We start from the raw sequence: 24,246 nt of genomic DNA, 5'->3' as shown, positions 1-24,246 counted from the left end.
CAAGAAATATGAAATATATATTGTCTCAGTATATACATGTATATGTCTGTCCGCTCATAGAAATGATATCTAGGGTTTAGAAATTCCTTACAAAATTAATATAAAAGAAATACCATAACTCATTAGGTTATAGTTGAGTTTATGGTGCAGTGGAGAGAAGACACACATGAGGGTGGACGTTGTGGGTTCAGGTCTTGTAAACAGTATGATAACTAAAAAATGCATAACTACCTAAACTACATGGCAGCCTCCTGTCCTGGGTACCAGGGTACGTGGAAAAATATTTCATGTTTTTTAGCTGTTTCTATTTTTATTTTAATTTTCGAAATGAATTTTGTCTTTCACAATACTTTTCAACGTTCCAGCATGGAATAATTTGCGAGAAAACTGAGAAAGTTGTTATAGTCAACTCAGAACTCAAAAATAAAAACAATAATTCATTCATACAATTATCTGCAGTTACTATGAAAATTTATTTTTTGAATGTGAGGGAATTGGCCCATCTTATTGCGGTCGCAAGTATTTAAGACAAGGCTGTGTGTGTCTGGACTTTAAGTTTCCCTGAACACAAAAGAACTTTAGCCTTGTTCAGGATGACCCGCTCAAGTGTTTCTTGTCCAAAATTCATTCCACTCCTTGCTTTCTTCATGTGTTCATGTTCCTTGCCACTAGCAACCTGTGATGATACTGATAAAGATCGATTAGCCCTACTCTGCTTCAAGTCTCAAACCTATGACCCTACTGAAGTCTTAAGCTCTTGGAGCAACACATCCTTTAACTTCTGCAATTGGAGCGGAGTTTCATGCAGCTTACAGACTCCACTCCGAGTCACCGCGTTAAATCTCAGCTCTCAAGGTCTTAGTGGCTCAATGCCACCATGCCTGGGAAACCTAAGCTCCCTGGAAAGCCTTGATTTGTCGAGCAACAAATTCCATGGAAGCATCCCATCTGAGCTTGGGCGCCTGAATAAAGTCATCCACCTCAACCTGAGCATCAACTCTCTTGATGGCTACATCCCAGATGCGCTTTCTTCCTGCAGCCGTCTCCAGATCCTAGGCTTATGGGAAAACAACCTCCAAGGTGAGATCCCACAAAGCTTAACCCAATGCATTCATCTCCAGAAAGTTGCGCTCAACAACAATAAGTTGCAAGGAAGCATTCCCACAGGATTTGGGCTGCTTCGTGACCTAGAAACTTTGAATCTCTCCAACAATGCCCTCACAGGCAACATACCTTCATTGCTGGGCAGCAGCCCATCTCTTGTCTATCTTGATCTTGGGGCGAATCAGCTAACAGGAGAAATACCAGAGTTCTTGGCAAATAGCTCATCTCTTCAAGTGCTTAGGCTGATGCAAAATAGCCTTACTGGGAAGATCCCCCCATCGCTCTTCAACACTTCCACTCTGACTACCATTTACCTCCAGAGTAACAACTTTGTTGGTCCCATACCAACCGTCACAGGAACTTCTGCACCTATTGAAAAGCTAAGTCTAGCCGAGAATAGTCTTACAGGTGAGATACCAGCCACACTAGGCAACCTTTCCTCCTTGATTCGTTTGTCGCTTGCAGTAAATAACTTGGTGGGAAGCATTCCAGAAAGCTTAAGTAATCTCCCTTCCCTTGAGAGGCTGATTCTCACATTCAACAACTTGTCTGGACCGGTGCCTCAGTCTATTTTCAACATGTCTTCTTTGAAATTTCTAGAAATGGCCAATAACTCACTCACCGCACGGCTGCCACAAGACATTGGCTACAGGCTTCCAAATTTGCAGAGCTTGATTCTATCAAAAACACAATTGAGTGGGGGAATTCCGGCTTCTCTTGTAAATGCATCCAAACTAGAAATGATTTATCTTGTCAGAACTGGACTCAGTGGGACAGTGCCATCCTTTGGGTCCTTACCAAACCTACAGGAGCTTGATCTTTCCTACAACCAGCTTGAACCAGGTGATTGGAGCTTTCTCTCATCCCTTGCAAACTGTTCTCAACTAAAATGGCTATTCTTGGATGGGAATGGTATGCGAGGAAGTTTGCCAAGTTCCATTGGTAACCTTCCCTCGCAACTGGAGTGGCTATGGCTCAATCAAAACAAATTTACTGGAGGAATTCCAATGGAGATAGGAAACCTTAGGAGCCTCAAAGTGTTGTATATGGATCTGAACCTGTTCAGTGGCAGTATACCACCTACCATAGGAAATTTGAGCAATTTATTGGTTCTAAGCTTTGCACAAAATAACCTTTCTGGATATGTTCCGGATTCTATTGGCAACCTTGATCAACTAACTGAGTTTTATCTGGATGGGAACAACTTCAGTGGGAACATACCTGAAAGTTTAGGCCAATGGAAACAATTACAGAAGTTGAATGTCTCTCACAATTCCTTCGACGGAAGCATTCCAAGTGAGATCTTCAATATTTCATCACTTTCACAAAGCTTGGATTTGTCAAACAATTTCTTTACTGGGCCCATACCGATGGAGATCGGCGGACTCATCAATCTTGGAAGCATTAGTATTTCCAGCAACCGTTTGACTGGTGATATTCCATCTACTCTAGGTAAGTGTGTGCTTTTGGAATTTCTTCACATGGAAGGGAATTTTCTCACTGGAAATATTCCAGAATCTCTCATGAACTTGAAAAGCATCAAGGAAATGGATCTCTCTAGAAACAAATTGTCAGGGAAAATTCCAGAGTTCCTCGCCTTGTTGAGTTCTTTGCAGGCACTCAATCTGTCACTAAATGATTTTGAAGGACCAGTACCCTCAAGTGGTATCTTTAGCAATTCCAGCAGAGTATTCCTGAAAGGAAACCACAGGTTATGTGCAAATACTCCAGGGTCAAGCCTGCCCCTTTGTCCAGAATTGGGATCAAAGGGGGAAAACAAATCTGTTGTTTTGGAGATAGTGATCCCGATTGCAGTGTCAGTTTTAATTTTATTGTTATGTCTAGTTGTCATTCTTGTCAGGAGAAGAAAAGGGGAACCAAGTTTGCAGCACTCCAGTGTGCACATAGAGAAAATAACGTATGCAGACATTGCAAAGGCTACAAATGGGTTCTCTCAAGTAAACTTGGTTGGTTTGGGATCCTTCGGTGCTGTTTACAAGGGCATTTTACTTTCTGAGGATGATCCGGTCGCTATTAAGGTTTTTAACCTTAACCACCATGGAGCACCCAAAAGCTTTGTTTCGGAGTGTGAAGCATTAAGAACCACTCGCCACCGGAATCTTGTCAAAGTCATTACTTTATGTTCTACAGTTGATCCCACTGGCTCGGATTTTAAAGCACTTATCTTTCAGTATATGCCTAATGGGAGCCTTGAATGGTGGCTGCACGCCAAGGACCATGGTTATGACGAGAAAAGATTCCTGAGTTTGGGAGAAAGGATTAACATAGCTCTGGACATTGCATATGCTTTAGATTATCTCCATAACCAATGTGCAGCACCAATAATACATTGTGACCTGAAGCCGAGCAATGTCCTATTAGATCATGAAATGACTGCATATGTCAGTGACTTTGGGTTGGCGAGATTCATGTGTACTACTTCAACTACAGTGCCTGCTAATTCTACAAGTTTGGCCAACCTGAAAGGAACCATTGGATATATTCCACCAGGTAATCCAAATTATGAGCCTATACTATTTTGTTGACACAAGTTCCACTCGTTTCACTTATTAATACAATGATATGTAGCTCGCTTGCATATTCGAGACAAAAAGGTTCCACTCGTTTCATTTATATTTATGCATAGCATGTTTGCAGAGTGGGGTTTCCCTTGTTTACGTTTTGAAATTAAATGCAGAATATGGCATGGGTGGACCAATCTCATCGAAGGGTGATGTATATAGCTATGGAATTCTTTTGCTAGAGATATTCACTGGAAGATGCCCTACTGATGAGAAATTCAAGGATGGCATGAGCCTCCACAGACATGTGGCAACCAATTTTCCTGGTGCCATAGCTGAGATTTTAGACCCTACTATGCTACAAAATGACATAGATGGTAGAAATTCAGAAATGATACAGAGCTGTGTCCTCCCAATGCTAAAGTTGGGCCTCTTGTGCTCCATGGCATCGCCACGAGATCGATTAGGAATGGCACAAGTTTCTGCTGCAATACTCGACATCAAACAAGCGTTTGCTGAGCTTTACAGTGGGGGAATCAGCATAAGTGATATGTAAAAAATATACTCGATTTATGCCATGCATGTATCTGTAACATTTATTGATGATGCTCCATGAATCTGTTCATTTCATGTTTGTGAGAACAAATATATATTGATGCATTATTTGCTCCAATGTCATGTACAACAAATAAGTTCAACATAATGAAATCTTTTAAATGATGTGAAAATAATCCAAAGCAATGTTTTTGTGCAAATACAAATGTTTTCCCCAAGTGTCCACGTACGGCTGGCTATCTTTGGCTGCTAAGGGTAATTTCATCCGTTCACAATAAAACTGACAGGTCCGAATCAATATTTGACGGAAGGAGTAATAGAAGTGAATGGTAGTGTCATCCTGGGCATAAAATTTAGAGGTGATGTTAAATAGGGAAGTTCAAAAAAAAGGGTGTCAAGGAAGGAAGCACTCACTTTAGTGGTGTCAAGGAAGGAATTTACTCTGACAAAAATGTTCTGCTCTTAGGTCACTGTTCTTGTTGGTGCCTAAATTGGTAAGGAAAAAGTCCATTTTTGGCCACCCAACTATTGCCCGAGTTTGATTTTGGCCATGCAACTCCAAAACCGGGTGTCCTTGGCCATCCAACTCTCAAAACCGGTCAGATTTGGCCATCCTAGTGGTTTTGGGTGTGGTTTTGCTGACGTGGACGCCACAAGACGGTGGGGCCCACCTGTCATCCCTCCTTTCCCCTCTCCCTCTCCTATCACCCTGCGCCGGCCGCCGCCCTCCCCCCGCACGCCTCTCCAGCTCGCCAGGGCGGCGGTGCTGGCTCGCGGCGGAGCTCGAGCGGTGCTGGCAGGGCAAGCTGCCGCAGCCGCCTACGCGCGCAGGGCCGCCACGCGCAGGCCGCTGCAGCCGCCGCCACGTGCTGGGCTGGCTGGGCAGGCCGCCGCAACTGCCGCCATGGCGCTCAAGCAGGGCAGGGCAAGCCAGCGGTGCGGGCCCGCGGCGGAGCTCGAGCTCTCCTGGCCAGCCTCCGTGGTTATTCTTCCATCTCCTCACGGCGAACGCCGTCGCCGGCAAGTGGTCGGACCTTGTCTCGCGACAACCCACCACGACAACCCCTCCTGACCTAAACTAACTACTCCTACAGCACCATGGCGACCCCCTGAGCATGCTGCATCTCTTGGCCGCAGCCCTGGATGGCTAGAGGTGAGATCTCCACAGCGGCTCCCATGGCCGTGGCTCGGGGTCTCGGCGGCGCATGCGTTCCGGTCCACCGCGACACAGCCCTGGCCAACAAATGGCTCAGACAGATCCATGGGTACCCAAAGGACCTTATGACGCAAGGAATTGGACGAAGGTGCTTCACCGGCGTCGAATTTTTCCGGCGAAGTGAGGCTCTCCCTGCAGCTCTCCTCCTTGACCGCGCCGGCTTCATATGGGCATGCAGCTCTCCTCGCGCCTCCTGCTCTGCTATGCTTGCGTCCTGCGCGCGGCGGCGGCGGCCGCGGCGGCCCTGGCGCCCTGTGCGGGGCGGCGGCTGCGACGGCCTGCCCTGCCAGCACCGCTCGAGCTCCGCCGCGGGCCAACACCGCCGACCTGGTGAGCTGGAGAGGCGCGCGGGGAAGGGCGGCCGGCGCAGGGTGAGAGGAGAGGGAGAGGAGAGGAGAAAGAGAGAGGCAGGAGAGGAGGGCTGACAAGTGGGCTCCACCGTCATATGGCATCCATGTCAGCAAAACCACACCCAAAACCACCAGGATGGCCAAATCTGATCGGTTTTGAGAGTTGAATGGTCAAGGATACCCGGTTTTGGAGCTGCATGGCCAAAACCAAACTCGAACAATAGTTAGATGGCCAAAAATGGACATTTTCCAATTAGTAATGTCCGTGGAACACTAGTATATAATTCAGCTCAATTATGTAAGGGTACCTTTCATGTCATACTGAATTGCAGAAGTGATTTTCCTCTTGATCCTAACATGTACAGCACGGATCCGTGCTTTACTCTCCTCCTGGTTCCCCTCCAAAAATAAAGAAAAACCTTGGACTTATAACGAGACTTAACCCAGCAATTTCAATGTTCAGACCACAATGTAGATTGGCATATGAACATGATACGGATGCAAAATCCATAGTGCTAGGTGGGTTAGAGCGCATAATAGAATGACGGGCAGCAAGATTGCTCTGCGGCATTCGCACGAACACAACAGCTGCATCCAGAAGGTGGGAACACGAATATGCGCTATAGGCACACTGGATTCAGCGAGGGAAGAGAAAACAGACCTCTTAGTGGTGGGTCACGTGAGTCACAGGCCGTCGTGCTCCTTCCGCTGCGTATTCGCTCCCCAGCGCCACCACCGGTCCATCACCGGCGAGACGGCGCTGATACACTGCCTTGATGCGGTCGCGCGCCGCGCCGGTATGCAACCCTTCCGTGATCCTGAGGGTGACGACAGTCTCCTTGATTCCACCGGACCGGAGTCTAGAGAAGGGAGAGGAGGCAGACAGAATCGGCGTGGCTGACGCGATAATCTGACGAATACTGGCCGGAACCCACTGGACATCCACACTTACACATGCAAATGATACAAATGGTACGGATATTTTTCGACCGTATTCGAATTCGATCGGGTCTAAAAAAGTTTTTATCCGTCCATATCCGTTTTCGAGTATTCAATATCTGTAACCGATTCGTATCCGAATGCTCAAAATTTACATTTTATAATGTCGATATCCATTACAATCTTATCCGACAAAAACTAACACTATCCGTATCCGACTTCGTATTCAAACATAAATATGAAAATAAATATGATATCAGCAATATCTGTCCGTATCCGATCCGTTTTCATCCCTAGCCACACCCAATCCATGTCCCAGGCTCTCAGGCCTGATTTTCAGATTTTTTTTTTCTCATTGATGTTCTCTTTAAGAGGGTAGGTGGTCGGGCTCACTTATTGTTGACCTATGAAATGAGGTCGAAATTTCTCTAGCATTTACAAATGGGTGCAAGTTCGATTGGGTGTCACTATTCTTCCAATCAGGCCTTATAAGGATATGTTTATTTCCTTTGTAACTAGATAAATGTATTGCCTATTTTCATTTTTTATTGCATAAGACCTGGTCTTTATGCCAACATTTCAGCAATCGTGTTCCTCTCATCAATCACCAGTCATCGCTCTACTACTCTCTGTTATAAAGTATGACACAAAATTAATTCCATTGTCGCCCCGGTGACCTTGCTCATCAGCTGCATCCCACCTGTTTCCAATGTTCGCCGAAGACATTAAGCCCCAACAACATTCAATTTTACCAAATTCCTGAGGTCAGATTTAGTGAGAATGAGAACAATGTATATGGCTTTCGCTTCATTGCCATATATAAGCATGACATTTTGCACAAATTTCTTATATTATTGCACACTGAAAGTAAACACTAAACTAATGTAGTACATCTCTGCCTACGGTACACCACCTTCAACTTCGCTGACCTAATCACTTGCCTGGTCTCTGTATTGCTTAGTTATGTGCTGCCGGACTGACTGGAAGTCTGGAATCGGGTGTGTTCCATCCCAATTAGCTGAAAATGAAAATCTTAAACTTAAAAAGTAATAATGAATGGCTTATATCCCAAAATTACTGTATAGAACCAACCTATCAAAGAAAAAAATAGCATATTCCCTCCTCCTAAATTATTAGTCGTTTTGACTTTACATGCATAGTTTTTGCTATGCATCAAAATATATATCATATGTCTAGTTGCATAGCAAAATTGATGTATCTACAAAAACCAAAATGACTAATAATTTGAGACAGAGGGAGTATCTGCCAAGTTCATGTTTAGTATTCAACCAACTAAAGCTCTACTTAAAATGAACATTTATGGACACTGAACTAGCACAACTAACGAAATTAATAAGAAGTCTAGCAAATAATTCTACCCTTGGAGAAAATAAAAGAGAACCTAATTTCATCTTACGTTTATCTGCTAATTTTCTCTGCACAGCAATTGACATGGTCGGAATTGGAAGAGGTCTGGTCAGTTTTCTTGGAATCGATCGGTAGCTCTCTCGCTTCACTGTGGTGGGCACAGCCATTTCTGATTCCTCGCAGTTCACTGGCATGTACATATAAATGACAATTAATATCATTTGAAACGAGAGCACACACAAAAACACAAAACAGGCTACGGACTATGCAGAGAGACCATGTGAAAGCTGTAAACCAATGACCCGTTCACTAACACAGAAATTTATCAGAATTCTTTTCAGTCTTGTCTTGGTCAAGATAATAATTTGCACATTATTCCGAATGGTCCCTAAATCAGAAAAATATGAATGAATGAAATATAAAGATACTTTGTAAACCTTACCGTGATTGCACATCAATGGTTCATCACCGCCATAGCCGGTGACAGAGTCCTGCAGAAACAACACTGGCACAAGAAGGCACAACACAAGGATTACTTGTAGGTCAAGGTGGAACCGAACATCTCTCATGGTGGAGCCACCCTAACTCACGATTCACTTGCTTGAAGTTGAATCCGGATGCTGCTGTGGGGGAGCTAAGGACCTATAAATAGATGTGTGTGGTACGATGTGCTATCTCTTGGACGACGCTGCATCAGCTCTCTGTTGCTTGAAGATGAAGAAAATAGCAGGCAATAACCAAAACCTCCAGACAGTGGACTTGTTCAAGCTATGTTAGCTACGAAAAGATTCTATAATGTCGGAAAGAGAATGACATGAGCGAGAAAGAAAGTCTTGTTATGATCTCAGCAAATGATTTCTAAGAGAGGGTGAGCTTGTTCAATTTCTAACTTTGACTTCGGAAGAACAGGTCGAAACTTCTCTACCCTAAATCAAACTTCTCTAACTATGAGACAACAAGGCATGGGAGAAATCAGCTACATCCTGACTCACCGGTTACTTTGACATCTAGTGGGCTCTCTCTTATTCATGCTGAAGAATCGGAACAGACGACCAGAAGAGGGGCTGAAGTAGGCGCCTTCAAAAATTGGGAAAAAAAATCTAGTTTACACCCTCGAACTATCACAAAAATCTGATTTTCAACCGTTAACTATAAAACAGGATAGCAAAAATCATCCAACTGTTAAAACCGGGACTGATCTGATGATGAACGATCAAGTGTCGTCGTGTCATCGTAATGGGCACTGGCTGCTTTCCTTTTCTAGCCGGGCACGAGCGGAACCTGTCGTCGCTTCCTTGAAGTCAAGCGAGATGGTTTGCTGCCGTGGTCTTTGCTGGACAGTGTACTTCCCCAGCAGCAACCCGTCGTCAAAACATGCGCACTTGACAATGCACAGATCACCATTGCATAGCATGGTCGCCGTTATTTTCCTGCCAGTGGCCTTTCACTAATGGTGATGATGGATTGATAGACCAAGTAGACGATTCCACTCTACTTGTCGTCATCAGGAAGACGGAGTCGGAGTCTATATCTTTTTGCCACTTTGGCTTATTCTAGCTATTGTTGACTTGTCACGACAATGCTAAATTTCAAGATGTTCTTTCTGATGTTTTTTTAGTTTTGTTACAAAGTTGTTTGAAAAAACTCTGAGGGGAGAAAAAATGTTAGGAGCAAAGGGAGATTTGTGGGGCGTTGTGGGAGAAGGTAGATCGATCTGATCCCAAGGAGGGAAGAAAACAAGAACATAATACCAATTTGTAACGAACTCGTCGAGCCAAGGATAGAATCAGAGAGCAAGAGGAAGGGGAATGGCGGAAGGAAGACGAAGAACAGAACAAGAACAGGGGAAGGCCGATATGAGACGGCAATTCTGTTATTCGGTTGTTGTTCATTACACAGGCCTTGGTGGGTTTATATACTCCACCCACAAGTCTAAACTGGGCCAAGGCGACCTGTGATACAGCCCATACAGAGCATACAATCCAGAATAGGCGGCCCAAGTCTACTAGCCACTCTGGGATATGACACTATAGCACAAATTTCTCCTGGCCCATTATGAGTGCAGGCCCATTACTAGATTTTGTCATTGAACACATTCGGTCCAATTTACACTCCTTATGGCCGTCTCTCGCTGACAGGAATTCCAACGGAAAAAGCTAATTGACGACAGGTCAATGCCCGCTAACTAGCTTTTAGAGGTGAGAGGTGGGCTGCGCCGTGGCCCCCGTGCACCTTTTTTGTTTTCCTTCAAAAAATATGATAACTTTCTTATATTTTGTTTACAAAGCACACTACATGTACAAACGCTTACATACATGCAATACTAAGTATATACGCACATACATATCCTACATTTACGAATACCTCCAAGAGACTAGATTAGCATATCTTGATATTGATGAAGTCACCATAAGCGTGCCACTGTCAATGGCCATATATCGCGTACCACTGAGATGTGCAATTTTTCTTTCAATTTCTACATTGTCCAAATTGGTAAGGACATGCATGTGGATACCAACTTGACACATTGTAGTTATTGAGTAGAATTTCACATGTAAGGTTGCTACCTTTGGATACACCAAATATTCAGTATCCAAATATATCCATTCAAACAAAGTCGAAATTAAATTCATATCAAAGAGTCCATGGACGGTCCAAGTCCTGATAACACCTCTACACAGAGGTTATGTCACTCTCGCTGGCAACTTTGATGAAGACATCTTCAAGCGTTGCATCAGAGAGGCCCCAGGCAGCGATGTTCAGCCAGCTCTTGGCATGCTCCATGGCCTGAAACACTTGGCTGATCCTCAAACCCTGCTTCGGCATCTCAAACTTCTGTGTCCCCGAGATGCGGTACACTCTGTTCGCCGCAGGGCAGAGTGACCGGACCAGCTGCTCCACCACCTCCTCCTCCTCGCCTGCCGCAGTTGTTACGGTGAGCACATATGTGCCTCCATACTTGGCTCTCAGCTGGGGAAGCCATGTTGTGGTGGAAAAATTTTAGCACCTACTATGTAGATTAGTGGTCATGTCTGAAAAAGTACAGAGTCAAGTGACATGTATAAGGTTTACCTCTTTTGAGTTCCCAATGCACTGAAGGCTCCCGTTTACCATGATTCCTATCATGTCGCATAGAGCTTCGGCCTCTTCCATCGAATGCGCTGAGGAAGTATAGTCATGTCATGTGAAGTTCAAGACGTTAGCTGATGAAAATTCTACGACTAGCTAAGCGGTGTCTGAAAATTTAGGTGGAATGTGGTACTTGTCAGAATGATGGCCCTGTTCTGTTTGGCAGACATCACAGCATTCCACAGTGCTCTCCTTGATGCTGGATCCAATCCAGAACTTGGTTCGTCCATGTAAACAACCTAGAAAATGCTCCAAATACATAACCTTTTACATGAATTCAGAAAAGTACTAATGTTTCTAACTGTACAAGAAACGCACTCTATTTCCTGAATTCTGGTCAGGTGGGTAAATACAAGTACCTCAGGATCACCAATTAGGGATATAGCAACACTGAGACGACGCTTCATGCCACCACTGTATTCTGCCACACGCTTATCAGCAACACCGCCATCAAATAAGCGTACACTTTTCAGAGATTGTTCTACAGCCTAGAGGGAAGGAATAGTAAGATTTGATTAAATTGATATATCAGGCATAAATATAAATGCAATTGATATTATAGCAATGTGAATTGGGGGGGGGGGGGGGGGGGGGGTTAGAAAATAGGTCTATCTGAAAAATTCAGAATTGAGATATCCCAAGTGTGGGTGAGTTCAGGACAGACCAATTCTAAAATGTACAGATCCTGTACGACTTTAAACAAGTAATATGAGGAAATGATAGTATGTTGCCTCATCTTGAAGGAAGTGAATAGCAATGGCAGTGAAATTTATCAACTTCGTCCAAAGAATGTCAAAAACTAAACCAGCACAAAATAAACCTGTTGGCAGACATTACCCTATCTAATGCTGCACATCTCAAGTTCTTAAGCCTGCCGTAAAACATCAAATGCTCTCGACCTGTCAGTGTTTCCCATAGCAAGCTGCATGGAGATGATCAACAGAAAGTAGTTATTCACCTTAAACTATACTAGAATATTTGGTTCAAAATCATGTAAGTTGTTTTTTTTATCTGAAACAGGGGTTGAAAAGGGGGGGTGTTGAATTACTCAAATTGTGGGCAAACACCAATTCCTGTATAAATCTTGCCCATGTCCAATCGTATGTCCATTCCATTAATATAAGCCGTGCCAGATGTAGGTTTAGTAAATCCAGTTAACTGTTGTCAGGTTAGGAGTTAATCAAATGTGATATAGAAATGAAAAATCAATTATATATGCACATCAACTGATGAACAATAGTTAGAATCTTTTGGGACAAAGAGAAAAACATAATGTTTGCTGATTTAAAAATGTGTATAGCAACACTACTAAATTGGTCATATTTCCTTCTAAGGAGATATTGCAGAGCTTTTTAAAAAAGGAGATATTGCAGTGCACAATATGCTTTACACAATACCAATTTATGCATCTAAGGCTGTTCATACTTACCATGCTAATAAGAGAGGTCTTCCCAGCACCATTTGGACCAAGAATTCCAAAACACTGGCCTCGTTGCATAGAAAGCGATAACCCTGTGACAGCAATTTTCTCCGCATTTCCATCTTTTCCATGGTACACTTTCTTAAGATTGTTGCATACGATCGAATAACTACTATCTGATTCTTGTAAGAGTTGTTCAACTATTTCCCTCTGAAAAGAAAGAGGGGGAAATAAAGATCATTATTTGAAAATTTTAGTGGAAGCCACACCATCAACAACATCCAAGTTTGGTGGGAGGACTTGAGGCATTAGGGGTCAATATAGTGTTCAAAGTATCAAATTAAAATCAAGCATAACATAAAAGCATACAAACAAAAAGATTTTGTGTAAAACACAAGGATACTAGTTACAGATAATATGGAGGTTCACCTCTCTCAAAACATCTGTCCTGTCCATTTCAACTGAATATTCGGATTCTTGAAGCTGAATAGTCTGCTTCTGAGAAGCCTGAGAATTCCCATCCCCGCTTGAGTGACAAACTGATACCATTTTTCTGATTCCATTTCTGAGGGTTCCGAATTCGTCCAAAAAGAATGTTAACAAAAGGAACGTGGCCCACTCAAGTGCCATTATGATGAGAATTTCTTTCATTCCATTTTTGCGATCACTCAAGTCTCCCCACTGTATTCCAGAAAAGTCCGTAAGATAAAATGGTGATGGTGGTGGAGAAAACTCATAGATTATGCGGTACAAAGAAAATGGTGGGAAGAACTCCATGAGTGTAGTCCAGTTTCCTAAAACACAGGAAAAGAAGATATCTTTTCTTAAAAATAATAGTAAGGGTATAAGATATATCAACAATAGACTTAGCCAAAATATAGGAATGTTTGGGCACAGACTTGAGAGGGTCATATCTTCAAAAATAGGCCTGAATAAATATTCTGCTAAATAGCCAGACCCAATTGTGAAGAGATATCCAGTCACTGCACAAAAAAAGTTTCACATAATGAGAGTCGATAATTTGCTGGAACCATATGACAAAATAGAAATGCGAACACTTGAGTAGAAGCATACCACTAGCAGTTCTGACATTAGAAAAGTATGTTGCCATAAGGAAAGCAAACGAAATTTGCAAGTTCATATAGGCGAAATAGACCAGGAATTGTACCCTGAACTCACTCATTTTGAATAACATTATACCTGGCAACAGAGAGACGAGTAATTATATGCAAAGTAAAATCATAATTCCCATTATTCGAAATGCACAAGTCATCCCTGCTGTATGCTTTGAAGATTTTCCAAGTAAATTAGGCAAAAATCTAAAGAAGCTATTAGTTGAAGAAAACAAAATCAAACTAAAATTTGTGTCGTAACAATAACGTTGTGCAATCCTGACAACTTTAACATGAATTCCCTTTTTATTTGGAACATTAATGATGCACATCTCTTTAAAATATGGAATTTATCATCATCTTACCAGCCCATGATCCAAAAACAACCAAGAAGAGAATATACAGTAGTGATAGAAAAAGAAAATAACAATATGATATTGTCCAATATGCCATATCTCCTAGGCCATGCATCTTCATTATAGTTCTTAGCCTCTGTTGTTTCTCATAGACTAAATTGCTCAGGATGACCTGCCATAGCAACATGTGTTTACATCAGATTTTCCGGTTTAGCTAATGTCTATATAAGAAGGAAAAGCACAAATCTACTAGATGCTGTTAAATATAATATATATAGTAAGGTCATACCGGGAAGAGAAGCATTATCATCCATACAAAAACCACCTTCCCCACTAAGAAAGATATATCAATAGTCATTTCAGGTTGAGCAGCTCTAGGCATGTCTTTAACAAACTCAAATTGCATCTTAGTATGACTGCCCCTTAACTCAAGGTACGCATTTGAGACCTGCAATAGTAGATAGGGCCTCCATAAAAGTAATTAGGACACTGTGTAAACAGCTCAACAATTTTTTGAACAATAATTTATTTAATAACACAAGGTTTTGATTTAAAAGTGCATTCAAAATGGCAATACTTTTTTTCTTGTAGCTCCTTATTACATTTATATAAAGCATACCAGAGGGTTGAGAAAAATGATAGTATGTTGTGGCAAAACATTTAAACTGGGAAATATTTTTCTAATTTAAGGAAAAATTTACCAGATTCAGTAGCCGCGGAATTCGAAGCATGATTGGTGAAAATGAAAGTGAAGATAACGGCGACAGTGAAAATTGAGTAGCACCCTTGTATGATGAGTTGTATGAGACAACCAAGTTAAATTTGTTGAGGTCTGAGCTCATGAGGTCATATGCTGTAAACAGAACAATGTAAGTTACACAATGAAGTGGTCAAATTAGGGAGCAAATGCAAACAAGGAGAAGAATGGTAAAACCTGAAGCAATTTTATTGGTTTCCTTATCCTCTTGGTAACGATCTCTGTATAATTCACTGTTCATGACTGATGAATTCTCACGCCAAAGAAATAATCCTTCAATACATTCTGCATCTGCTTAAGGCCGGTTTAGTTAAGAATAGCTGTTAGCGTTCATCTTATTTCACCAGGTCTTAGTCTTCTCATATTGAGAAAGGGTACAAAGTCTGCTCATATTTATAACAAATCATCGAACGTTTATGGAGTGAAAATATCTGGGTAAAATTCTAAACAATAATCCTGTTTTCCTTTTATTAAAAAAATCAGAAAATCACATATTGTCCCAGTAGCTATGTATTAAGCTGATCGTTTTATTTATCTAAATAGCAGCTGTGCCTGTAAGAATAAAGAATCTCACCTTTGGTGAAATTGCCACGACCTGCTTGGATTAGAAAAGAAAGTTTTGACTTCGCCGCGCAGTTGCTCTGAAGGAAAAAAAGGTGGCTGTAGTGATCAAAATCGGAACCAAGTTCATCAGCACCACTAGACATAACGCGCATTGCATATGTACCCTGAAAAAGTTTTACAAAAAAGGTTTAGATCAACGGGTGAGCCAGTGAGCATCACACAGACTAAGCTCAATTTATGGAATCAACCAGCACGAAATCAGCCAAGGTGGAGATGTCGGCTACAAACTTCAACCCATCATCATGCTTGGGGAGCATGTTACTCATGACACCTGCAAGCAAGGACCAGAAACCGTGAAATTCAGAACCTGCCACTCACTGCCAAAATGGCATTATTGCAAGCAAAGAACTCCCAAATTTTACTGAAAAAGATGTACTAACTACATACTCTCTGCAAATGGCTGGTTGGCTCCGGTGACAAGGAACTTCACCGGGGAGTGTTTTGCCCTTCTGATCGACGTATCCGTGAGGTTGGTAGACTTGAAGGAGCCGAGCTCGTTCACGAGGTCTGAATCTAGCGGCAGCTGCAGCACCGGGGGCCATTTCGGCGCGATCGGCAGGGGGCACTGGATTGGGCAATCGAGCCCCCCAACTTTGCTGTCGATCCAACTCTTCGTGCCAGCGGCGCAGTAGCCGCAGTCGATCCCGGACCTGTGTGAGCTGCGGTAAGCTATGATCACGAGCAGCTGCGTCCCTCCGAGCAGCAAGCATATGAGGAAGGGGAAGCAGACGAGGCAGCAGTTGGCCCTGCAATTTCGCCTCTGCAGATTGGCAGTGAAGAGCATGTCAGAATCAAGCGTCAGACAAGGTGACATCAGTGTTCAGTGAAAAAAGCAGTAGATTTGTAGGCAGCACGGTGAGACGAGAATTTTGGGGGTTTTCATATGTGACACGGTAAAAAGATCGAATCTTGGCCTCTTGGGACAAAACAGATGAAGCTGCATTCATCAACAGTACCTCGAAATTCACAGGATCCAGCAGGCCGTACTGAATCTTCAGAAGCGAAAACCTCGAAGAAAAAAATTTCCAGCAAAAGAGGAATCCACCAGATTCCAGAAACAGGAAGAGAGATTTGTCTGACGAGAGGAGTTGATCGAGGACTGGTCACCTGCATCACGAGGTTCTTCCTGAAGAGCGCATTGGTCTGCGCGAGGCAGTTGGCAGAGCCCATGGCCGCTCGCTCCTCCTCTCCCCTTGCTTGCAGGGGAGACGAGACGCTGCTGCCTGCTACACTTGGAGTGGAAGCAGGCGTGTGAAGTGTGAACTGGCCGATGCATAGTAGTGTTGTACGCGGGCAGCAAAGCGTTACATAAGCAGCCGCAGGCCACGTACAAAAGACGGTGTTGCCCTTGCAGCCCTCGACTCCTGCACAGAGCAGGAGAGCGTCCTTGCTTTGCTTCGAAGCAAGGGCAGTTTCGGTAACTCACGGCACGACGTCACAAGAGCTAGGCGAGAGGGTGCAGTGGCATTGATTCTACCGGGTGGGTGGGTTTGGCTGTTGTGCGTGGTCAGTTTTAGCAGTCTCCATGATCGAATTTGGATGCCATTTCATTTCCATCACGGGAGCAGAACACCAATTTCGGGGAATCCAATCCCGGGAAAAGGATTTGGCATTTATTTATTTATAAATCGGCCTCAAACGATTGAGTTTGGGATGGATGTAGGCCCCATCATTTAAAAAGAAAGTGCACCTTTTAGGTGGATGGTTCTATCCCTGGGAATTCGTGTGGAACTTCTTTGCTCCAAATTTGCAATGCATTTGTCTCGCCCTGCTCTAATTTTAGTGGGTTATTTTATGTCTGTTTGGCGACCTAATGATCGAAACAAGTATGAACACAACTGTACTCGCAAAAAAAAAACAAGTATGAACAACTGAAATTCGTCAAGGGCGAAATGGGTTTGATACATATACGTAAATATACATGCACTTGCTAGTATATGAGCATATATACCGAAATGGCAAAGTTGAAGTGTCAAAATCACACAACACGTGGTAATAAGGCCGGCTGGCAAAGCACGAAATCAAGATTAGTTCAGTTAAATGTCATTCATGTACCAATATAATCGGCTTATATCACGGATTAGTCAATGATGCAAGTATTACACTGGTCCACAAGGGCAGTTCTGATCACTCCATTATTTACTTTGCTTCAAAATCTGCATTACTAGTTCAGTTAAATGAGTTTTGAGTCGACCTAGTGACCTAGAGAATCGTCCCTGTTTACACGAGATCAAAACAAACTAAGAAATCAAGGATACTGCATTCCCGAATCTGTTTCGCTAAAGATGGAAGGAGAAACAATCTTCGGTTGGGTTGTTGAAGCGTGTCGGCCATTGCTGCACGCTTGCCAATCCTGTGCACATTGCTATCGTCATTGTCGGATGGGCCACAGTGCGTGCGCGGTACAGCTCAAGAACGTGCGCTTCAGGTGCCCAAACTTTTGGTCCAACAATATTCCTTACAAAGAAAACATGTTCATCTAAAAAAAGACATGTTCTTCTGCAGGTATTCAAAGTAAGACTTTAGTTTGAATACACCTGGGTAGTCAAAGCAAGGCAAGATTCTTCCGATCGTCTAAGAAAAAGCAAGCATTTAAGCAAACCAAACACGCCCCCAAGAAATGCCCAATCTAATCAGGGCATTTCTCACTCTCCTTGGCAACTTTGATGAAGACATCTTCCAGCGTTGTATCAACCAGGCCCCAGGCGACGATGTTCAGCGATCCCTTTGCCTGCTCCATGGCCCGGAAGACTTCAGAGATCTTCACCCCGTGCTTCGGCATCTCAAACTTCTGCGTCCCCGCGATGTGGTACGTCCTCTTCGCCGTAGGGGAGATCGAGCGGACTAGCTGCTCCACCGCCTCATCCTCACCAGCCGCGGCTGTCACCGTGAACACAAATGTGCCTCCATACTTGGCTTTCAGCTGGTGGAAAAACATTTTGGGGGATATTTAGCACCGCTGGTCAGTGCTCCTTTCTGAAAACTGAGTCTGACAGGGATACAAGTTTACCTCCTTGGAGGTTCCAGTGCAGCGAAGACGCCCATATGCGGATATTCCTATCCGGTCGCAAAGAGCTTCAGCCTCTTCCATTGAATGGGCTGAAAGTTGAATGAAAAAAGTTTCATGATTTCAAGTCCAGTCAAGCAGATGAAAAATGTTGTGTGGGTTCATGTCTGAAAATGTATGTGTGGAAATCTTACTCGTGAGAACTATGGCTCTGTCCTTTTTGGCAAACTTGATAGCATTCCACAAGGCATTCCTTGATGCTGGATCCAACCCTGAACTTGGTTCATCCAGGTAAACAACCTGCAGCATTTGCTCCAAATACACAATCTTCAGTTGGGCAAAATACCTGCTTTTTCTATATTTATTTTAGAAAATATTTTTCTATCTGTTTCATCAATCATGGACAACTATATAGTACAAGTACCTTAGGATCACCGATTAGAGATATAGCAACGCTAAGACGACGTTTCATGCCACCACTGTATTGTGACACAAAAGTATCAGCAACACCACCCTCAAATATCCGTAATACTTTTAGAGACTGTTCTGCAGCCTGGCGAAAGAAATAGAAAGCTTTGAGCCCCTTAGAGAAACATGGACTACCTTTTTAAATGATACAGCAGTGTTCCTGCTAGCTTCTCAAAAAAGAAAAAAAAAGGACTAATAAACGGGCTAGCAGTAACACCAGAATATATGAGAACTTTTTTCTCGAACGCGCAGGCGAGAGAATATATGAGAACTTCCTCTTAGAAAAACAGAGAGCAGTTCAAAATTATATTTGTAAACTAGTCAGCTTTTGTACCAACTGTAAGTTAGTGTATATTATATGGTAACACAGATTTACCACAGACGTTTCCAGAAACCTCTATTATAGAGGTATGCAGATGATTTCTAAACTGATAAAGGTAAATCGATCGACCCAATAATATCTAAATGGAATACACACATCTTATAAGTAGATAATGCATAGAAATGGTTGGATGGTGCTTCAGCTTGAAAATGGAAGTATAGGACATTAACAATGCCAAACCAAAATATAGTAGTGAGGAACCTGTTTCTAGATGTTACCTCAATTAATGCGGCACCATTCAATCTCTTAAGCCTGCCGTAAAACATCAAATGCTCTCGGCCAGTCAGTGTTTCCCACAGCAAGCTGCATGGAAAATATAAAAGGAGTAGTGAGCACAAGTTAACAAATATTCAAATTAGATTGTACTACAATAATGTAGTATGGAATCCTGCAAAGAGGTTTATCTCATTGAAATAAGGAGAATATTATGAGTGAAAATCTGCAATTACTTGAACTGTGGACAAACACCTATTCTCGTATAAATTTCGCTCATGTCCCTCCGTATATCCAGTCCATCAATATAAGCCGTGCCAGATGTAGGTTTAGTAAATCCAGTCAGCTGAGGATAAGAGAATTTGGTAATGTGAAGTAGCAATCAAAAATCAATATTATTTGCACCTGAATAAAAACAAGAAAGCTTTGTCCAAAAAATTGTTGCCGCACATCATGGGTTGTAGTTCTATTTCTACATGAGTGTCTTAAATTGATGCCTTTTGACCCCTTATTTAGACAAATGTATGCCTACATTCTTAGAGTTGGTCATATTTTTTGAAAAGAAATATTTGATTGTTTTCATTTTCATCACCAAGAGGTTAAAAATACTACTGTAGAGGCCAAACATATAACACTAATGTCCTACCTCTCAAGGACTATAAAAAGGTCAAGAAATTTACTATACAAAATGTGCTTACATACCATGCTAATGAGAGAGGTTTTTCCAGCACCATTTGAACCAAGAAGTCCAAAACATTTTCCTCTTTGGATGGCAAGTGAGAAGCCTTTGACAGCAACTTTCTCTGCATTTCCATCTTTCGGAGGGTACACTTTCCTAATGTTGTCAATTATGATGGAATAACTATTATCTGGTTGTTGCAAGAATCTATCAACTATCTCTCTCTGAAAAGAAGAAAGAGGGGAAACTACATTATTTTCAACATATCACATTCATGCAGGTGCAATTTCGAAAAAAATACCAGTGTCTTTATTTGAATAATACCAAACTATGTATTTTATCCAGTTAGGATGGAAGTAAAATGTTAAAAGATCATGTTAAGCATAACATAAAAATACATATTGTTACTGTGTAGGATTACCAGATGGAATTTGACCCTTCTAGCACTTGCTTGCACCTTTATTGAAACATTGTATTCCTTTCTATAGAAGGGATTACTTGACCCCTAAGGAGCTACTAAAATGAGATTAATCTACTCTTTAGTAATCCATATCTAGAAGACTAGAAAGAGTAACTTCCTAATATAGTACATAACTGACTTAGGGGCAATAACTGCATATGGGTGAACACAGTCTGTAACCCCCTTCTGCCCTATGGCTCACAGGACAAGACATATACATATATAAAGATTTTGGTCGCACCTCTCGCATAATATCAGTCCTGTCTATTTCAATTGAAGCTTCACATTTTTGAGGCTGTGTAGATGGCTTCTGAAGAGCCTGACGGCTTCTCATTACATTTTGGAGGCAACCAAATTCATCCCAGTATAATGTCAAGAAAAGGAATGTGGCCCACTCAAGTACCATTATTATTAGCAAGACTAAAATTCCATTCTCCGGATTACTCAGATCTCCCAGTTGTACACCAGAAAAGTCCGAATAAAATCCCGTTGCTGGGGGTGGAGAGAGCTCATAGATTATGCGGTACAAAGAAAATGGCGGGAAGAACTCCATCAGCGTAATCGCGCTTCCTGAAGGACAGGATAAATGGACAATATAATTATTAGAAAGTTTCTGAAAGTTAATAGCCAAAGAAGGTTGAGCACAGACTTGAGACAGAGGTATCTTCAACAAAAGGCTTGAACAAATATTCTCCTACAAAGCCAGATCCAATTACGTAGAGATATCCTGTCACTGCACCATGCAGTTCCATGTAATGAGAGTAGATACTTTGTCACAACCATCTGAACAAAGAAAAAATATAGAAGTTCAAGTAGAAGCATACCAGTAGCAGTTGTGACAGTAGTAAAGTATGATGTCATAAGGAAAGCGGATGAAATTTGCAAATTCATGTAAGTGAAATAGATTATGAACTGTAACACGTAGCTATTCGATGCAAATAACTTTATACCTGGAAATAGAAAGACAAGTAAATTAATTTCTGAAGTGAAGTAATTCCACCCAAGACAAAAAGAGCAATTACAGAAGGACCATGATATGTGTTTTGAAAGATATTCTGAGACAAAGCAGATATTATTAACGAGAGAAATGAAAGCACATTTAAATCAGTTAACTTTTTTTGGAATTTGTGCAACCATTAGCTTAGGGAGTAATAAAGCAAACTTAATGGAGCTTTTCCATACAAGTCTGAAAGGTGTCATATTACCTACAACGGAGCCAAATGTAACCAATAAGAGCATATAAATTAGCGATATGAGAAGAAAGTAGCAATAGGATATAGTCCAGTATGCTATATCCCCTAAGCCATGCATCTTCATCATAGCCCTTAGCTTCTGCTGCTTCTCATAGACTAAACTGCTCAGGATGACCTGCAATTTCAATATATTATTGTAGTATAATGATTAATTGTCTGTTTTCCTCTTTTATGTTTCCCTATTGTATAAGGGGTTTTGTGCATATTAACCACACATGTAAACATATATGTGTTTGCCCTAGAGTCCTCATAGGACAAGAAATTATATTCATAACATAACATTACATTAATATCAGAGTTTGGTCTCTTCTCCCCCCCCCCCCTCCAATGGGACCTCTTTCCACTATAGCTGTAGTCAATATTTAATAAGATACGTCTGTTCTATTATGTTGTTTTTTCATGTAAAAAAATACTTTAACATTGTCCGATTCTCCTGGTTAAGTATTTAATTTCAATATTGGAAAAGAAAATAGTTTCAAAATAGTAATTCTAATCTATGGTAAAAACAGGTCTTACCGGGAATAGAAGCATCACAATCCATACAAAAATCAGCTTGCCCACTAGGAAAGACATATCAGGAGGCTTTAGAGGGTGACCATCTCTAGGCATGTCTTTAACAAACCCAAATCGCAGCTTAGTATTATTACCCCTCAATTGAAGGTATGCGTTTGAGGCCTGCAAAATAGCTATAAGCTCTATAAAACCACAGTTTGTAAAACAAGAAGGAAATGTATAAACTGAAGTTTGGACTTTATTCGACAGCTTGGCTTCTTATGATACACAAGAGATATGATCTGGATGTTCTCTTCCAAGTTGAGAAAAAGATGTTATTACCAGATTCATTAACCGTGCAACCCGAAGCACGTTTTGTTTGTCAGGATTGTATTGGACAATAAAGTTGAACTTCTTGAGGTCTGAGTTTGTGAGATCATATGCTGTAAGCAGAAGAATACAGGTTACATAGCCGATTAATAAGAATATCAGTTTTGGGGACAAAAAGGAACCAATAATGGAATAGTAAAACCTGAAACAACAGCATTATTATTCTGCACCCTTTTCTTGGTCTTGTCTTCGTTGTAACCTCTATACAATTCATTGTTCATGACTTCTGAACTCTCACACCAGTCAAAGAATCCTTGAGTGCATTTTGCAGCTGTTCAGATGTTTCAGTTAGCAATAGCTGTTAGGATTCATCTATTAATGGCACCAGATCTTTTCAAAGTCTAGTCTGGACCGATGGTGTCATACTTAAAAACTTAGACAGTATTTGCTTTCTCTGTATATCTAGGTGAGTTAAGTACCTCACCCTTGGTGGACTTTTCTGGACCGTTCTGAACTTCAAATGAAAGTGTAGAATTGGGAGTGCATTTGCTCTGAAGGAAGTAAAGCGCCCCCATACCAAATGCGGAGTCATAGTTACGAGCGCCAAGCCCATTTGCATCTGTTGCCTGCATGCAAAAGTAATCAGACCTGCTCAGCTGACGAGAACCACACAATGACACGATCACACAACAAGCAATGATGCAACCAACCAGAGCAAAATCAGCCAGGCCGGAGATGTTAGCCGTCAGGTTCGCCGACGCGTGTGGCGGGAGCATGTTGCCCGTGAGACCTGCAAGAGCATCATCAGGTTTTAGAATTAGCTAGGGGGACAACATTTTGCAACGAATCGATCGAACAAAGGAATCCGCCATGATCTGCATGATGAACATGTACTTTCTACAAATGATTTGTTGCCGCCGGTGACGAGGAACTTGGCCGGCGCCGCGCACGACTCGGTGCTCCTGCACTTGGGCGGCTTCATCAGGGACTTGAGGAGGTCCTCGGGCGATTCTTCTTCTTTATTAGCGGCGTCGTCGGGCGGCGGCGGCGCCGCCCTGTCCTCCCCGGTGGCGTCCTCGTTCCCCCCGGGGAGCAGCAGCGCGACGGGCCACCGCGGGGCCGCCGGCAGCGGGCACTCCATCGCGCACGACGGGCCCCCGACGGCGTCCTCGCGGAGGCGCGCGCCGGCGCAGGCCTTGCAGTCGGCCTCGTCGTCGCCGCCCGCCGTGAAGAAGCTGTCGATGATCGACTGCGTCGCCCCGAGCAGCCCGCACACGATCAGCGGGAACAGCACGATGCAGCAGTTCGTCTTGCACGCGCGCTTCTGCGGATTGTTAGTTGGATCGAGCGCATCAGCTTGATCTCAGACATCTCCAGCAGACGACTCGATGCGAAAAGAATCGGGAAACGGTGGAGGGATCAGGGGACGGAGACTGCAAGATAGATACCTGGATCGCGAGGTTCTTCCTGAAGAGGGCATCGGCCTGGGCATGGAAGTCCGCCGCCCCCG

General features: G+C 42.6%; 3 protein-coding genes across 4 annotated transcripts; 1 reads left to right on the top strand and 2 right to left on the bottom strand.

Moving 5' to 3' along the window:
- The first annotated feature begins 423 nt into the window (after positions 1 to 423).
- Positions 424 to 4,299, top strand: LOC120688327 (probable LRR receptor-like serine/threonine-protein kinase At3g47570). Its single transcript, XM_039970643.1, has 2 exons — positions 424 to 3,615; positions 3,803 to 4,299. Exons 1-2 carry the CDS (start codon positions 594 to 596, stop codon positions 4,180 to 4,182), a joined length of 3,402 nt encoding a protein of 1,133 aa, XP_039826577.1. The 5' UTR covers positions 424 to 593; the 3' UTR covers positions 4,183 to 4,299.
- Positions 4,300 to 10,587: 6,288 nt separating this feature from the next.
- LOC120688261 (ABC transporter A family member 8-like) lies at positions 10,588 to 16,715 on the bottom strand. The gene is made up of 18 exons (XM_039970541.1): positions 16,560 to 16,715; positions 15,840 to 16,212; positions 15,641 to 15,723; positions 15,403 to 15,556; positions 15,006 to 15,119; positions 14,773 to 14,924; positions 14,361 to 14,519; positions 14,081 to 14,243; positions 13,678 to 13,803; positions 13,503 to 13,586; positions 13,033 to 13,397; positions 12,613 to 12,813; positions 12,232 to 12,341; positions 12,021 to 12,105; positions 11,543 to 11,671; positions 11,317 to 11,422; positions 11,127 to 11,215; positions 10,588 to 11,024 (listed from the first exon to the last, which is right to left on the bottom strand). The coding sequence occupies exons 1-18, from the start codon at positions 16,620 to 16,622 to the stop codon at positions 10,728 to 10,730; spliced, it is 2,853 nt and encodes a 950-aa protein (XP_039826475.1). The 5' UTR covers positions 16,623 to 16,715; the 3' UTR covers positions 10,588 to 10,727.
- A 1,217-nt stretch (positions 16,716 to 17,932) lies between these two features.
- On the bottom strand, positions 17,933 to 23,852 carry LOC120688133 (ABC transporter A family member 7-like). Of its 2 annotated transcripts, XM_039970340.1 has the most exons (17): positions 23,631 to 23,852; positions 23,447 to 23,526; positions 23,221 to 23,362; positions 22,939 to 23,067; positions 22,749 to 22,849; positions 22,431 to 22,589; positions 21,867 to 22,029; positions 21,486 to 21,611; positions 21,311 to 21,394; positions 20,903 to 21,231; positions 20,225 to 20,425; positions 19,759 to 19,868; positions 19,528 to 19,612; positions 18,884 to 19,012; positions 18,654 to 18,759; positions 18,463 to 18,551; positions 17,933 to 18,375 (listed from the first exon to the last, which is right to left on the bottom strand). In XM_039970340.1, exons 1-17 carry the CDS (start codon positions 23,716 to 23,718, stop codon positions 18,082 to 18,084), a joined length of 2,415 nt encoding a protein of 804 aa, XP_039826274.1. In that variant the 5' UTR covers positions 23,719 to 23,852; the 3' UTR covers positions 17,933 to 18,081. The 2 variants fall into 2 exon arrangements, with proteins under 2 accessions (XP_039826274.1, XP_039826350.1); XM_039970416.1 differs by lacking the exon at positions 20,225 to 20,425.
- Positions 23,853 to 24,246: the final 394 nt, after the last annotated feature.

This window comes from Panicum virgatum, chromosome 1K (assembly GCF_016808335.1).
Source record: "Panicum virgatum strain AP13 chromosome 1K, P.virgatum_v5, whole genome shotgun sequence".
Classification (NCBI taxonomy): domain Eukaryota; kingdom Viridiplantae; phylum Streptophyta; class Magnoliopsida; order Poales; family Poaceae; genus Panicum; species Panicum virgatum.
The sequence above is the reverse complement of the archived record's forward strand: the minus strand, read 5'-3'. Positions and strand labels throughout refer to the sequence as shown.

Coding starts and splice junctions, on each gene's coding strand:
- LOC120688327 (XM_039970643.1), top strand. CDS start 594: ATGACCCGCTCAAGTGTTTCTTGTCCAAAATTCATTCCACTCCTTGCT. Junction 3,616..3,802: donor CATTGGATATATTCCACCAG/GTAATCCAAATT, acceptor AATTAAATGCAG/AATATGGCATGGGTGGACCA.
- LOC120688261 (XM_039970541.1), bottom strand. CDS start 16,622: ATGGGCTCTGCCAACTGCCTCGCGCAGACCAATGCGCTCTTCAGGAAG. Junction 11,423..11,542: donor CCCTAATTGGTGATCCTGAG/GTACTTGTATTT, acceptor AGCATTTTCTAG/GTTGTTTACATGGACGAACC. Junction 11,025..11,126: donor GCATTGGGAACTCAAAAGAG/GTAAACCTTATA, acceptor TGGCTTCCCCAG/CTGAGAGCCAAGTATGGAGG.
- LOC120688133 (XM_039970340.1), bottom strand. CDS start 23,718: ATGAAGCCGCCCAAGTGCAGGAGCACCGAGTCGTGCGCGGCGCCGGCC. Junction 21,395..21,485: donor TACTGTCACAACTGCTACTG/GTATGCTTCTAC, acceptor TGCATGGTGCAG/TGACAGGATATCTCTACGTA. Junction 18,376..18,462: donor GCACTGGAACCTCCAAGGAG/GTAAACTTGTAT, acceptor TTTTTCCACCAG/CTGAAAGCCAAGTATGGAGG.